The sequence below is a fragment of the Coregonus lavaretus genome (genome assembly GCF_964263955.1).
Source record: "Coregonus lavaretus genome assembly, chromosome: 23".
Taxonomy (NCBI): Eukaryota; Metazoa; Chordata; class Actinopteri; order Salmoniformes; family Salmonidae; genus Coregonus; species Coregonus lavaretus.
This window is the reverse complement of record NC_140010.1, coordinates 29177241-29194480: the sequence shown is the minus strand read 5'-3', so window position 1 is coordinate 29194480 and position 17240 is coordinate 29177241. Positions and strand designations below refer to the sequence as shown.

General features: G+C 46.0%; 1 protein-coding gene across 1 annotated transcript in view; it reads left to right on the top strand.

Annotated features, from left to right (window-relative positions):
• LOC311099071 (ephrin type-B receptor 1) overlaps positions 1-17240 on the top strand; it is a gene marked incomplete at both ends in the record, with an annotated part of 313995 nt that overhangs the window by 214983 nt on the left and 81772 nt on the right. The window contains one exon of the mRNA XM_084139687.1: positions 10089-10424. Coding sequence (XP_083995813.1) covers positions 10089-10424 — 336 coding nt within the window. The remainder of the gene's footprint in view (positions 1-10088; positions 10425-17240) is intronic.

The following is a 17240-nucleotide window of genomic DNA, read 5'->3' as shown; positions in this document are numbered from 1 at the left end:
GAACACTGAATCCCGAACACATACACACACAAACACACACACACACAAAGACATGTGCATGCACACACACACACACGCACACACACACTGGCCCAAATGGAGGATCTTATTCATGGTTCTCCATACTCCTCATTACTCCTCAACAGCAGCACTAGGGCTACAGTATTTGTCTGGGAATGTTTTTTATTGTATCTTGATTTATTCATGGCGCCTAAGCTAATTGGCTCAGAGACACGGTGTAGTGTCCAGTTCTGTTCCTCTGGTCTGGCTGGTGCTACCAGAGCTGTCTGTGTCTGTAGCAGCATACTGTAGCTGTATGTATGTCAACAGCCCTCTGCTCTGCAGCGTTTCGCTTCGCCTAGAGACCTTGAACGCTCCCCTAGTGCAACATCAACCTGCCGCTCCTCTTTTAAGTATTGAATGCTCCTCCAAGTGAGGCAGCCCTCTCCACATCGATGCTTTGAATGCTCCCTCAAGAATAGAACCCATTTGCACCTTGAGACTTTGAATGCTCCCCAAGTGCAGCACCCTTGTCTGCCTTGAGGCTCTGAACATTCCTCAAGTTCACCGTAGCTCTCCAGGTTTTTCAGTGATCCCTCAAGAATAGCACCACTCTCCAACTTGACTCTATGAATGTTCCCTGTAGAACACTATAGCTTTCGGCTTTGAATCTTTGAACACTCCCAAAGAGAAGCCTTTTCCACCTTAAGGCTGTTGAATGCACCCTTTCCACTATGATATCTGTTCACTCTCCTGGTGAGTCTCTTGTCTGAACGCTGCCTCGGCCCAGCATGTTGCTTTTCCCATACTACACCTAGTACAGTGGAGGCTGCTGAGGGGACAACGGCTCAGAACAATGGCTGGAACGGAGTCAATGGAGTGGTATCAAACACATCAAACACGTGGTTTCCATGTGGTTGATACCACTCCAATGACCCCATTCCAGCCATTATTTAAGTGATAATGCCAGAGAAGCCGGTGTTTGTTGGATATATTGGCACAGGTGTTGTTAGGCCCGAGGGCATTATCACTTTTATACAACGGGTTACCAACATATTCAAATAATGATTGACATATTTTCACGGAAAATGTTTTATTTGTACTATTTCTTCCTTCCACAAGATATTGTCCCGACACAAATCTAGGGTTGCTAGAGACGCGACCCAGTCGTTCGTTGTTTTTGTTCTGTATCTATAGATGCGACCCAGTCATTCGTTCTAAATGTTCCATTGCCAACTGGCTGGCAACGTTCTTATCCCTTGCTTGCTAGCTAGCCAACTACGGCTAACTTACAGTCACGTCAAAAAGTTCCAGCAATAACAGCAAAGTAGCTGCATTTACATTTGTTTAAGCTGTTTTCTAGTGACATTTATTTGGATACATCCATAACAATGAGCTAATGTGGCGCGATTTCACCTGGCATAGAAAATGTGCTCACTCGTCAGGACACTGTTGTTCAGAGGAGCTGGCCAACAACAACACAGCTACAGTAACACAATCATTAATTTTTTAATTTAGCAGACACTCTTATCGAACCCACAACCCTTGCAAGTACCATGCTCTACCAACTGAGCTACAGGAGGGCCAAATCACTTCAAACTGAAGTTGGAAAGACTGCAAATTAGCTGTGTTTTGTTGTACCTTTTTTCAATTGACATTTTTTTTGTATATATCCATAAAAATGATGCCAGCTGATTCATGATTTCGACCGGCTGAGAAACGCTGTCTGCCTTTCTGTCTCGTCCCGACTCCCGACACGTTCATTACTATGGGACAGCAGGAGATCGAATTTGAATATTGAAACAATGTTGCGAATGTCGGTGAGACAGACAGCAAGGTTTATACAAATCTCCTCTGTTGAAAACTAAATGTTAGTCTAAAAGAAATGTGAGATAATGTCTAGATGCTTTTTATAGTGGAGATCAAGTTTATAAAGTGCCTGACTGGGTTGATGAGACAGTGGATTGCGCAGTCAGATGGAACAGTGTAAATAGGCATTTTAACGTCATAGATTTAGCTGGTGGTAACTTGTGGAATAGACACCGGCTGGAATGCGGTTTTAACCAATCAGCATTCAGGATTAGACCCACCCATTGTATAATAGTAGTAACAGGAGTAGTAGTAGTAGTAGTAGTAGTAGTAGTAGTAGTAGTAGTAGTAGTAGTAGTAGAAGTAGTAGTAGTAGTAGTAGAAGTAGTAGTAGTAGTAGCAGTAGTAGTAATAGCAGTAGTAGCAACAGCAGCAATAACAGTAGTAGTATTACACTTCAGCTCGACCATAAGCATTGTGTTGCTTTGCCATCAGTGTTGTGTCAATGTGACATTCTACCTGCTACACAGAGCTCATTGTTTTGAGAGCAGAGAGGAGCAGAGGGAAAGAGCGTCTTTATTCTATTTTGCCTACTGTACTGTACCATATTCATCGATAATGCGTAAGTACAAAGCTTTGGTCCAGTTATTCGCAAGTACTCGTTGTTGCTAGTCGTTGTACTTAAAGATGCACTATGCAGAAATCGCTCCGCCATTTCCTGGTTACTAAAATTCTAATAGTTTGCCTAATTTCAGTTTACGTGACAAAGGAAGCAAGTATAGCTTAGAGAATCATTGTACCACATAAACCGCTGTGAAATATATTTTCCATAACCAAAAATATTGTATTTTCAGCTGTTTGAAGCTGGTGATCTAGAATTGCTTTCAATGAGAATTACATATCTATAACTAACATTTCTATGTGAATTTGGTTGGGTTGCCCCAAAAGTTACATATTGCAGCTTTAATGATCCTCTAATTTCTTAAGTTGCTTTTGTTTACATTGTGAACCTACTGTAGCTAGTCATTATAGCTAGCTAGCTTCTTGACTTCATAAATCTTATTACAATAACCAGCAGTGTCTAGTCGAGTCAATATGCAACCAAAATCCACTTTATTTCTCATTATTTCAATTCACAAGATAGAATGAACACGCGTTTCAGCCATCAAATATTAATTTGTTGCTAGTGGTTGTACTAAATGATTCTCTATTCTCTAATTACCTAAATTGATTTTGTTTACATTGTGAACCTAGCTAGTCAATCTAACTAGCTAGCTAATAGTAGTAGCTTCTTGACTTCATAAATCAAGATCAAATGAACGCACGCGTCAGCCATCAGGAATTGAACGTTGGCAATTCTTGAGCTTGGACGCTGCCATTGGACGTGACGCAACGCAAGTGCAACACGGGAAGTGAAGCAGCTTTCAATGATTTCAAAGGAAACATTTACTCAATGGCTGATGGTAATGCCTGACGCCCGATGGCTATAGTGTAAGTAGTAGCAGTTGCAGCAGCAGCAGTAGGATTAGTAGTAGTAGTAGCAGTAGTAGTAGTAGTAGTAGTAGTAGTAGTAGTAGTAGTAGTAGGTGCAGCAGCAGCAGTACTAGTAGTAGTAGTAACAGTAGCAGTAGCAGTAGTAGCTGCAGCAGTAGTAGAGGTAGCAGTAGTAGTAGTAGTAGTAGCAGCAGCAGCAGTACTAGTAGTACTAGTACTAGTACCAATAGTAGTAGTAGTAGTAGTAGTAGTAGTAGTAGTAGTAGTAGTAGTAGTAGTAGTAGTAGTAGTAGCAGCAGTAGTAGTTGCAGCAGCAGGAGCCACAGCAGTAGCAGCAGCAGGAGTATTAGTACTAGCAGCAGCCACACTAGTAGTAATTGCGTAACCGGGAGCAGCAGCAGCATCAGACCCTGTACTGTACTATGCTCCAGATCTCTCTCTCTGATTAACAGGGTGATGGATTGGTCATCGCCTGACAGTCTCAGCGGGGATCCCCAACTATCCCCATCTCACCATCCCCTGACCCCCCGTGGGACTCGCTGAGCCGAGGCTCCACTTCAAACAACGTCCATCTATGGGGATCTCTGTCTCCCAGCACGGGGCCCACTCCCCTCGGCTCTGCTACCTGCCATCGTAGGCTTTTGGGACGGGCTTGCCCAGCACCGCACTCCCATCTCCCACACCAACCCTCAGGCTTCCCCCAGCCTTTCCCCAGATCCCTCACCACGGGCTGGTCCAGGGCTGCCTGCCTGCCTCACTGTGTGAAGAGGGAGGGAAATGGAGAAATGAAGTAGCAATGAGCCCTCTCTCACCATCCCCTCACCCCCCGTGGGACTCACCGAGCCTAGGCTCCACTTCAAACAGCATCCATCTCCCCCTTTCCTCTTCGACTAGGGGGGCCGCCAAACCCTCTGTCTCCCAGCACGGGGCCCACTCCCCTCGGCTACGTTGCCCACCATTGGAGGCCTTTGGAAAGGGGTCACTCTGCACGGCGCTCCCCTCTCTCCACCGCCCCCAGGCTTTCCCCAGCCTTCCCCCAGTTCCTGGACCCACAGGCCTCTCTCTGTGTTGTGGAGAAAGACTGACAGGCCTGGCCGTTAATTGGTGGGAGTCGGTAGGGGAGAAGTGTGCTGTGGCTCCACTGTGTGAAGAGGAAGGGAAATTGAGAAATGAAGTAGCGTGGTTGAGTTTATGGAGAGAGAACCTCAACTCATAACTGTGGCCAAGCTTCCGGATGCTTCCTTGATCTCTGTCACACACTGTCTGGACCTCAGGCAAGAAATCAATAAGCTTCCTAACATTCTGCACTCCAAGGACAGGCTGAGAAATATGTTTTCTCAGGCAATTTTTCTCTCATTTTCAACCTTTCTCCTGTTCTCCTGTCCTCGTTTTCACCATATCTCCTCCTAATTTCTCTCACACACGCCTTTTCTCATGTTCGACTTGTCATGTTATTTTTTGGTCCATCTTCTCTCCTATCTTGCTCCTTCTCCTCCCCTTTCTCCTTGCTCTTTTTCCTCCTTTCTCTCCTTACCTCCAATTAGTCATTCTCTCCCTCTCTCATCTTCTCCATCTTTCCTTTCCTTTTCCTCACCTTCCCTCATCTTCCTCCTTCTCTCCTCCTCTCCTTCTGCAGTGGTAGAGTAAGTAAGCTGCTGGTTCTGCCAGTAATGCACTAGTCAACAGAGCTAAGCCAGTGTAATTGCCTGGCCTGGGATAATCCCTCCGCCTGCACTGCTGCCTGCCGAGAGAGAGATGGTGCTGTGCTTTAGACCTCAATGCACACAAGCATTCAGTCTTCTCTATCGATCTTTTTCAAATACTGTGCTCCTTGTTAGGCTCTGATATTTGAGCTTTTGTCCCTCAAGCAGACCAGCTCCCCTGTGTGTGTATTAGACTTTTCATGTGATTGATATGGTGGTACATGTTCTCTCTGGTGCGGTGGTAGTCACTAATATTTCTGAGGGAAACACTTTTGTGAAACAACTTCGCTGGGCACGCCGCCATACCAGGAATGTGGTCATAGTCGCTAAAAGCTCCAACTGTTCAAAAGCTAGAGGCTAATCCGTTGGATGTTTTTTTCCCTCCAAGATGCGCTAAAAACCGCTGTTACCGCTCTGTTTGTCTCAGGTGCTAATAGCGGATATCGAAGGTTACTCACGTAACAATGGTTCTATGAACTAAGCGATGCATTCAGCTGACTGAGGAAAATAATTTGCACAACACATTCGTTCATGTCATTGCTGTGAGCCACATGCATCTCGCGAGACAGGCAATGACTATGGCTGCTCTAGTCCAAGCTTAGGTCTCATAGTATCTGCCCAGAGCAAAGCATTGATGTGAAGTAATTGACATGATGGGTTTCTCTAGTGCAGATATTTCTGACATGACCTAATTGATGGGTATTGTGTAATATTTGTGAGTGACACCTGCTGTAGAAGAATTCAATGGGAGAATTAAGATGTATGTGCGTGTGAGCCACTCCGTTTAGTTCTCCATCTGAAACAAAGCAGCCAGTACCAATCCCCTTTCTTTTTCTCTTCCTTAGTCAGTCTGTGCTCCAGATCTCCACACAGGGAGTTGTAGTGAGTCCCTGAGGAGCTGTTTCCCATTGAAAAGACAAACAGCGTGAAGGAGGCCCAGCAAAGCACTGGGATTGGCTTAGAGGGCCAGGCTGGGTAAACAATGTGGTGGGCTGTTTATATTTGGGGGGCTGAAGTGCTCTTGACATCAGCAGGCAGCCCAGGGGGCAAACAAGGGTTGTGGCCTTTCTGGTCCCCTGACAATATGTGGGCTGTATACATTACTTTCTATCCACCTGTTACACAGGATTCTCTATGCCTCATCAGTTAGTTGCCACTGGGGGGGGATGAGTTTGACAGTGACACTATTGGGCATGCATGCCTACATACATAGACACACACTCATGCATGCATAGACACACACACACACCCTACCCCAACCCACCCCACCTCACTCCACACAAACTGTCGCCCCACTGTCACAAACACTCCAACCATTCTAACACATTACTAGGAGTAAACAAAACGCTTGATGATCATGCAGTCGTCTTAATTGTGGCGTGTGAGATGTAAGCAACAATCAAGGCTGACTAGTGCGGCTAAACTAATGCCAGGCGAGGAGCTCGGTAAGTAATGAACTCGACAAATTAAATCCCATGGCAAATTAAAACAGCCAAGGGCAGCCATAATAGCCTGCAAATCACCGGTTAAGTGGCAGTCACATCGGATTTCTCCATCCGTCACTGCATAGGAAAATCTATACAGCTAGCAACAGGGGCCCAGAGACGAGATGCACCGAGCCAAACACATCACATCTCTCCTCTCACAGCCATTTTGTTGTGTTGTATACATACATGAAGACAGACCGCACACAAGTATGTGAATAATGGACATGTAAACAGATAGTGTGATTACATGTCATATGTATTTGTTCCATGAGCAACCATGTATTATGTACCCTGACTGTCACATAACACATAGGCAGGGTCATTTATATCAGTTCTTACAGCAGTAGGTGTGTCATGGTGATAATATGGACTATATGTAGGTACATGTGCAGTGTATGAGCTCTGTGTGTGTGTGTGTGTGTGTGTGTGTGTGTGATACCCAACTCTATCTCTGGCCTATTTCTGCGAACACACACACTCTCTCCTCTCTATATTTACTCTTTCTCATCTCACTATCTAGCTCATCTCTCTCACTCTCTTAGGCTCTTGCCTCGTTCTATCTCTCTCTCTCTCGCTCTCATACGCACACCCGATAGCTCCAATGAATATGGTGCTTGTTGGTCTGTTTTTTGCATGGGAAACATCCTGATTATATGTTAACTGTAAGTGGCTTTGGGTAAAACTGCGGGCTATCTAGAGGTGATGGATTCCATCCTCTTTCTGTCCTCTCTGTGGCAGACCATAATAACCACACTGTGGAGGTCACGCTCTCCCTGTCACTGACCCTTCAGTCGTCGCCATGGCGCTGAGCCGAGGTCGCCGCGGCAACACTGCCATTCCGTCACCTCTGTGTGTTCCGCTGCTTTGTCCAAGCGCCCAAGCGCTATCCCACGTGGCTTTGCAGCAACAATGATTTATTGTGGCTGTGTTGACAGAAGCAACTGCCTGCCCTCCCCCCTTGGCGATGGGAAACTAAGGGCTGTGTCCTAATACGCTAATACAGCTTCCTTCTCTTGTCTCCTTTATTTTGAACTGCGTTCCCTGAACCTCTCTGTAATGGGAAACTCAAGGGATGCATCATACTACGCTTGTACGGCTTTCTTGAATTGTATCCTTTATTTTTTAACCCAGATATATTCAGACAATACATTTTCACACACCTTTTTGTGTAGCCCATGTGCTTGAATAAGTCAAATTGAATAACTTTAACCCTTTGACGCGTACAATCACATATTTGTGATCATTGTTGAGTGGTCCCTGCAGCGTAAGATCACAAATATGTGATTGGAACAGTAGCAACATAACATACGATGCAACAAACGCATCTAAACATCATTGTTGTCTGAAAAGCATCTAAACAATGTTTTATACTGATGGGAAATAAAGGTCTTCACAATTTTATTCCTCAATTTCACCTTTTATTGTAAAAGATAAATGCGGACTTCATCATCCAAACATAACACAGAACACATCCACAGCTAAACTCATTCCATAAACCAGTCCAAATAACAGGTTGCTCTGACGAAAAACAAAACATAAGTTAGTGACCTAACAGCTAGACTTGTTTACAATGTACCACATCTCTGGTGAGCACAAGTGAGAAATGTAATATTATTGAGAAAAGAGATACGTGTCAGCTAAGATAAATTCTTTATGATGACAGCCATGTTTGTTTATGTTTGACTTGGCAAAAACTCCCTAATCCCAGAATGCCATTCACTATAAGACGCAAATAAACAAAGTAAAAGATGGCTGCGCCCATTGCCTGAAAAATATGAACTTAGTTTAGCCACTTTTCAGCATATTACAAATCTTCGATGTACTTGTTACAGTGTATACAAGAACCGAAGCACATGACTTGACAAGTCGTTTACCGTTTTTGACAAATCACAAATAAAATAAAATGGTATCACCTTACAGATCATCACACCAAATACAAGACTACTGCCTAGCCTAACCATAGCGCGAAAGCTAAACAGGAATGAAACCATTTTATGGGTGTTTGTGGGAGGGTTCATTTAATTAGTGGGGCGTTTTCAAGTCCATGGGGGTAGAAATGGGGGAGGTATCGTGGGGGAATATGATGCAGGAAATATTACTATGATGGGGGATTTCTCAATAAATGGGGGGCAAACACAGGATAAGTTTATATGCTAAATAAAAATAAAACCCCTGGAAAGGGGGGTCTGAGCTGGCAACCCTAAGGTACCAAAGTTACAATCTGATGCCGCGTTCAAAACAACTGGGTACTGGGAAATCTCCGACTTCCGACTTCAGTGCGTTCAAGACAACTGGGAACTCTGAAAAAAATGAGCTCCGACTGGGAAAAATCGTTTTGAACGGTCATCCAACTCAGAATTCCAACTCGGGAACTCGGGCCTCTTTCTAGAGCTCCGACTTTCCGACCTGAAGATCACTGATGTCATGATTTGACCTAGTATTTTTCCGAGTTCACAGTTGTCTTGAAAGCACCATAAGTCAGTCGAGTGAACTATCCCTTGTTATAACATCTTTGGTCTGACAGACGCTTACGTGACAACCAGAATGCATTGTATGATGTCAACAAACACGGCGCCACAAATAACCAGCAAATAGCTTAGCATTAGCTCATCATAATCAGTACAACCTTCAAAAAAGTATTTTACACACATCATATGTGACCATTACAATCTATGCAAGAATCGGAATGCATGATTTTTCACCAGTACTTGAAAACATGTGAATAAAACAGTAAATACATTATGATCCATAGATACGGTGTGCTACAGTAGAAACGACAACACAATATACAGAAAATAAGGCACTTACTTTGATTGGAACGGATTCACCTTGATTTATAAAAGACCTCAACCCCTAGTCTAACTGCGAGCTTGCGGATTAGTACAGGATAGCTGGTAGCTACAGTCCTGTAAGTCTCCCTCTCCTTAGGCTATAGCCCATTCGCTGTAGTGATGGACTATAATTAGCATATAGAGTAGCTGCTCGCTCAGCGTTGGCATGTCCAGGAACGTTCTTTAAGTGGTGAAAACTCTTCCATCAACAGAGCCGGACTCATAAAAACATTCCACTAATCACAGTTCATCTAAGCCTTACCTGTCCTCTGGGTGGATATGGAGTATGACCCATTTTCCTCTCCTTGTCGAAAAACAAGTGTGCCTAATTCACACTATAGGGCTGACCTGTACTGTGCTGGCGCTGATGTTTTCCTTTCACATTGCCCTTTCCAGCATGGTTCCAGAAATTATGGTGGATGTGTAACTAGACCAACCAAGTGCAGCTCGGCTTGGGTCGGTTCTGTTTGGCTCAGTAGTGTGAAAAGGGTATTGCCTTGTCTGTCCTATGAGGGGTCCAGGATTTGTGTTAGCTTGCTATTGTTTACATTAAAGCTACCCTCTTGGCCAGGTCTCTCTGGAAAATTGGATTATTTGAGATCTCAATGGGATCTCCTGGTTAAATAAAGGTTGAATAGAATACATAAAAACTGACAACCTTCTCATTGTGTTTGTCAATCTCAAGGTCTGTTGGCAAGAGATTCACTGAGATGTCAATGGGAAAACCTGGTTAAATAAAGGTTCCTCTCTGTGTCTGATTGTAGGCGTTCCTTCGGGCCCACGGAACGTGATATCCGTCGTGAACGAGACCTCAGTGATCCTGGAGTGGCACGCGCCCAGGGAGACAGGCGGTCGTGAGGACGTGGTCTACAACATTGTGTGTAAGAAGTGCCGGGCGGACCGCCGTACCTGTTCACACTGTGACGACAATGTGGATTTTGTGCCGAGGCAGCTGGGCCTGACGGAGACCAGAGTGTTCATCAGCAACCTGTGGGCCCACACACTCTACAGCTTCGAGATACAGGCCATCAATGGGGTGACCAACAAGAGCCCCTACCCTGCCCAGCATGTGTCTATAGACATCACCACCAATCAGGCTGGTAAGAGAATAGTGTGGGTGTGTCTGTGGGTGTGTGTGTGTGTGTGTGGGAAGGGGATTGGGGGGTTATCTGTGTGTGTTGTGTAGTCTCACTGAGAGGGGATGGTGAGTATCATTATCATTATCATCATCTGTATTCATGTACATTGTTGGCATAGTCTGCTGTTCATTGATAGTTGATATCATATTTCATCCCACATTGCTCAGCACTGGTAAACGCAAGATAATCTCTGCATTTCTGACTCCTGGCCTGTTGCTTCTCCTTTCACAATGTGAGCTGGAGAGAGGTCATTGTGCTGAACCGTGAATAATGACTTTAAGGATTTAACTGAGGGGGCAGCTGACACCAGCTTTACGTGAACTCACAAAGTGAAATATTGAAACTGTCTCTCTTCTATCGTATTATCGCCCTATTTTCTCGAATGAAAGAAGAGGCCTGCTATATAATTGAGTGTGTTGAGAATTGGGGGATTTTTCCCTTTGAAAACATGGTAAAGTTCAAAACCCCAACCCAAGACATGGCATGTTAGGATCTCTAGCGAGACCAGCATATCCCTCCCTTTGACCTATTTCTGCACCATTTGTACTTTGCTGGTTGCAATCTTCTTTTCGAATGAGTCTTTGTTTTCGTCGAGAAGCAACTCGACTTGCCTCGGCCTCTCTCTTCACGGCAGACTGAGAACAGTCTATAACACCACAGCCTAAAACACTGACGCAGTATTGAACACATCCCTGAAAAAAAACCTACCAAACACAATCCTGGCCAAAATAGCTGGAGGTTGTTTTTTATAGGGCTGAACAGGGCCAGTATTCACAAAGCATCACAGAGACTAGAAGTGGGATGTAGAATCAGGTCCCTCCTCTTATTTGTTATGATTTAAAAGGCAAAGCTGATCTGTGATCAGCACATATTTTCTGTGATTCTTTGTGAATACAGTGAGGGAAAAAAGTATTTGTTCCCCTGCTGATTTTTTACGTTTGCCCACTGACAAAGACATGATCAGTCTATAATTTTAATGCTAGGTTTATTTGAACAATGATAGACAGAATGACAACAAAAAAATCCAGAAAAACGCATGTCAAAATTGTTATAAATTGATTTGCATTTTAATGAGGGAAATAACATTTACATTTACATTTTAGTCATTTAGCAGACGCTCTTATCCAGAGCGACTTACAGGAGCAATTAGGGTTAAGTGCCTTGCTCAAGGGCACATTTACGTCATTTAGCAGACGCTCTTATCCAGAGCGACTTACAAATTGGTGCATTCACCCTATAGCCAGTGGGATAACCACTTTACACTTTTTTTTTTGTTTGTTTGTTTTTTTTTTGGGGGGGGGGGGGGGGGGGGGGGTGGAAGGATTACTTTATCCTATCCCAGGTATTCTTTAAAGAGGTGGGGTTTCAAATGTCTCCGGAAGGTGGTGAGTGACTCCGCTGTCCTGGCGTCGTGAGGGAGCTTGTTCCACCATTGGGGTGCCAGACCAGCGAACAGTTTTGACTGGGCTGAGCGGGAACTATGCTTCCGCAGAGGAAGGGGAGCCAGCAGGCCAGAGGTGGATGAACGCAATGCCCTCGTTTGGGTGTAGGGACTGATCAGAGCCCGAAGGTACGGAGGTGCCGTTCCCCTCACTGCTCCATAGGCAAGCACCATGGTCTTGTAACGGATGCGAGCTTCAACTGGAAGCCAGTGGAGTGTGCGGAGGAGGGGGGTGACGTGAGAGAACTTGGGAAGGTTGAACACCAGACGGGCTGCGGCATTCTGGATGAGTTGTAGGGGTTTAATGGCACAGGCAGGGAGGCCAGCCAACAGCGAGTTGCAGTAATCCAGACGGGAGATGACAAGTGCCTGGATTAGGACCTGTGCCGCTTCCTGTGTAAGGCAGGGTCGTACTCTCCGAATGTTGTAGAGCATGAACCTGCAGGATCGGGTCACCGCCTTGATGTTAGCGGAGAACGACAGGGTGTTGTCCAGGGTCACGCCAAGGCTCTTCGCACTCTGGGAGGAGGACACAACGGAGTTGTCAACCGTGATGGCGAGATCATGGAACGGGCAGTCCTTCCCCGGGAGGAAGAGCAGCTCCGTCTTGCCAGGGTTCAGCTTGAGGTGGTGATCCGTCATCCATACTGATATGTCTGCCAGACATGCAGAGATGCGATTCGCCACCTGGTTATCAGAAGGGGGAAAGGAGAAGATTAGTTGTGTATCGTCAGCGTAGCAATGATAGGAGAGGCCATGTGAGGATATGACAGAGCCAAGTGACTTGGTGTATAGGGAGAATAGGAGAGGGCCTAGAACTGAGCCCTGGGGGACACCAGTGGTGAGAGCACGTGGTGCGGAGACAGCTTCTCGCCACGCCACTTGGTAGGAGCGACCAGTCAGGTAGGACGCAATCCAGGAGTGAGCCGCGCCGGAGATGCCCAGCTCGGAGAGGGTGGAGAGGAGGATCTGATGGTTCACAGTATCAAAGGCAGCAGACAGGTCTAGAAGGACAAGAGCAGAGGAGAGAGAGTTAGCTTTAGCAGTGCGGAGAGCCTGCGTGACACAGAGAAGAGCAGTCTCAGTTGAATGACCAGTCCTGAAACCTGACTGGTTTGGATCAAGAAGGTCATTCTGAGAGAGATAGCAAGAGAGTTGGCTAAAGACGGCACGCTCAATAGTTTTGGAAAGAAAAGAAAGAAGGGATACTGGTCTGTAGTTGTTGACATCAGTGGGATCGAGTGTTGGTTTTTTGAGAAGGGGTGCAACTCTCGCTCTCTTGAAGACGGAAGGGACATGGCCAGCGGTCAAGGATGAGTTGATCAGCGAGGTGAGGTAGGGGAGAAGGTCACCGGAGATGGTCTGGAGAAGAGAGGAGGGGATGGGGTCAAGCGGGCAGGTTGTTGGGCGGCCTGCAGTCACAAGTCGCAGGATTTTATCTGGAGAGAGAGGGGAGAAAGAAGTCAGAGCATAGGGTAGGGCAGTGTGAGTAGGACCAGCAGTGTCATTAGACTTAACAAACGAGGATCGGATGTCGTCAACCTTCTTTTCAAAGTGGTTGACGAAGTCATCCACAGAGAGAGAGGAGGGGGGGGGGGGGGGGAGGATTCAGCAGGGAGGAAAATGTGGCAAAGAGCTTCCTAGGGTTAGAGGCATATGCTTGGAATTTAGAGTGGTAGAAAGTGGCCTTAGCAGCAGAAACAGATGAAGAAAATGTAGAGAGGAGGGAGTGAAAAGATGCCAGGTCGGCAGGGAGTTTAGTTTTCTTCCATTTCCGCTCCGCTGCCCGGAGCTCTGTTCTGTGAGCTCGCAATGAGTCATCAAGCCACGGAGCTGGAGGGGAGGACCGAGCCGGCCGGGAGGATAGGGGACACAGAGAGTCAAAGGATGCAGAAAGGGAGGAGAGGAGGGTTGAGGAGGCAGAATCAGGAGATTGGAGGGAGAAGGATTGAGCAGAGGGAAGAGATGATAGGATGGAAGAGGAGAGAGTAGTGGGAGAGAGAGAGCGAAGGTTGCGGCGGCGCATTACCATCTGTGTAGGGGCAGAGTGAGTAGTGTTGGAGGAGAGCGAGAGAGAAAAGGAAACAAAGTAGTGGTCGGAGACATGGAGGGGAGTTGCAGTGAGATTAGTAGAAGAGCAGCATCTAGTAAAGATGAGGTCAAGCGTATTGCCTGCCTTGTGAGTAGGGGGGGACGGTGAGAGGGTGAGGTCAAAAGAGGAGAGGAGTGGAAAGAAGGAGGCAGAGAGAAATGAGTCAAATGTGGACGTAGGGAGGTTGAAATCCCCCAAAACTGTGAGGGGTGAGCCATCCTCAGGAAAGGAACTTATCAAGGCGTCAAGCTCATTGATGAACTCTCCAAGGGAACCTGGAGGGCGATAGATGACAAGGATATTAAGCTTAAATGGGCTAGTGACTGTGACAGCATGGAATTCAAATGAGGAGATAGACAGATGGGTTAGGGGAAAAATTGAGAATGTCCACTTGGGAGAGATGAGGATTCCTGTGCCACCACCCCTCTGACCAGATGCTCTCGGGGTATGCGAGAACACATGGTCAGACGAGGAGAGAGCAGTAGGAGTAGCAGTGTTTTCAGTGGTAATCCATGTTTCCGTCAGCGCCAGGAAGTCGAGGGACTGGAGGTTAGCATAGGCTGGGATGAAGTCAGCTTTGTTGGCAGCAGAACGGCAGTTCCAGAGGCTGCCTGAGACCTGGAACTCCAGGTGTGGGGTGCGTGCAGGGACCACCAGGTTAGAGAGGCAGCAGCCACGCGGTGTGAGGCGTTTGTTAGTAGTAGTTGACAGGCTGTAGCAAATGGCTACAATAATGCAGAGGAGATCGGAATGAAATGAACTAAACATCTGGGAGAGGAGAGAGCAGGGCCTCCCTCACCAAAACTTCCACCTCAGAAACTATAATTGTTTCACTGAACCACCCGAACAAAAACTCTCCCAACTTCCACCTTTAGAAATCAGAATTGTTGTGAACCACAGCGGTTCAATGTTTCAGGGAATAGACTCAACCCACTTTATTCAGCTAGCTAACTATGACACCATAGCTAACTAGCATGCTAGCATCCAATAACACACAGTTTAGCACCAACACTTGGTCACAACAAACCACCAATAGTGTGTTAACACACTAAACAGATAATTCGTGTCCGTGTCTAGTTCCTTTCATAACGCAGCAATAATTAAACGTTGGCTAGCTAGCACAAATATATTGTATTTAGCTGCCACAGTACAGCACACAATGGCTACTGTGTTGACTCTGTTCGAAAAACGGCTAGCTAGCTAGCTTCGTGCTACACCCGGCACCGCCGAAAACAATGCTAACCTACAATAACTACCCACAGCAGCACACGATGCCTAACTATGACACCATAGCTAACTAGCATGCTAGCATCCAATAACACACAGTTTAGCACCAATACTTGGTTACAACAAACTACCAATAGTGTGTTAACACACTAAACAGATAATTCGTGTCCGTGTCTAGTTCCTTTCATAACGCAGCAATAATTAAACGTTGGCTAGCTAGCACAAGTATATTGTATTTAGCTACTACAGTACAGTTAGCTGGTCGTGTTGGCTAGCTAGCAATGGCTACTGTGTTGACTTTGTTTGAAAAACGGCTAGCTAGCTAGCTTCGTGCTACACCCGGCACCGCCGAAAACAATGCTAACCTACAATAACTACCCACAACAGCCCACGATGCCTAACTATGACGCCATAGCTAACTAGCATGCTAGCATCCAATAAAACACAGTTTAGCACCAATACTTGGTTACAACAAACTACCAATAGTGTGTTAACACACTAAACAGATAATTCGTGTCCGTGTCTAGTTCCTTTCATAACGCAGCAAAAATTAAACGTTGGCTAGCTAGCACAAATATATTGTATTTAGCTACTGCAGTACAGTTAGCTGGTCGTGTTGGCTAGCTAGCAATGGCTACTGTGTTGACTTTGTTTGAAAAACGGCTAGCTAGCTAGCTTCGTGCTGCGGGCCTATCTACAATACCTAACTACAATCTAAATACATAATTAAGCCTTACTCGACAAAGCCCAAGCTATGTATAAAGCCAAACTTACCCGACGCCAGCTAACATTTGTCTTCTGCAATCAGTAGGTGTAATTAAGTACAGTAGCTACTAACTACCTAACGTTGATGGCTCAGATAATGAGGTTAGAAAAAATAAGTATTTGACCCCCTCTCAATCAGAAAGATTTCTGGCTCCCAGGTGTCTTTTATACAGGTAACGAGCTGAGATTAGGAGCACACTCTTAAAGGGAGTTCTCCTAATCTCAGCTTGTTACCTGTATAAAAGACACCTGTCCACAGAAGCAATCAATCAATCAGATTCAAAACTCTCCACCATGGCCAAGACCAAAGAGCTCTCCAAGGATGTCAGGGACAAGATTGTAGACCTACACAAGGCTGGAATGGGCTACAAGACCATCGCCAAGCAGCTTGGTGAGAAGGTGACAACAGTTGGCGCGATTATTCGCAAATGGAAGAAACACAAAAAAACTGTCAATCTCCCTTGGCCTGGGACTCCATGCAAGATCTCACCTCGTGGATTTGCAATGATCATGAGAATGGTGAGGAATCAGCCCAGAACTACACAGGATGATCTTGTCAATGATCTCAAGGCAGCTGGGACCATAGTCACCAAGAAAACAATTGGTAACACACTACGCCGTGAAGGACTGAAATCCTGCAGCGCCCGCAAGGTCCCCCTGCTCAAGAAAGCACATATACAGGCCCGTCTAAAGTTTGCCAATGAACATCTGAATGATTCAGAGGAGAACTGGGTGAAAGTGTTGTGGTCAGATGAGACCAAAATGGAGCTCTTTGCCATCAACTCAACTCGCTGTGTTTGGAGGAGGAGGAATGCTGCCTATGACCCCAAGAACACCATCCCCACCGTCAAACATGGAGGTGGAAACATAATGTTTTGGGGGTGTTTTTCTGCTAAGGGGACAGGACAACTTCACCGCATCAAAGGGACGATGGACGGGGCCATGTACCGTCAAATCTTGGGTGAGAACCTCCTTCCCTCAGCCAGGGCATTGAAAATGGGTTGTGGATGGGTATTCCAGCATGACAACTAACCAAAACACACGGCCGAGGCAACAAAGGAGTGGCTCAAGAAGAAGCACATTAAGGTCCTGGAGTGGCCTAGCCAGTCTCCAGACCTTAATCCCATAGAAAATCTGTGGAGGGAGCTGAAGGTTTGAGTTGCCAAACGTCAGCCTCGAAACCTTAATGACTTGGAGAAGATCTGCAAAGAGGAGTGGGACAAAATCCCTCCTGAGATGTGTGCAAACTTGG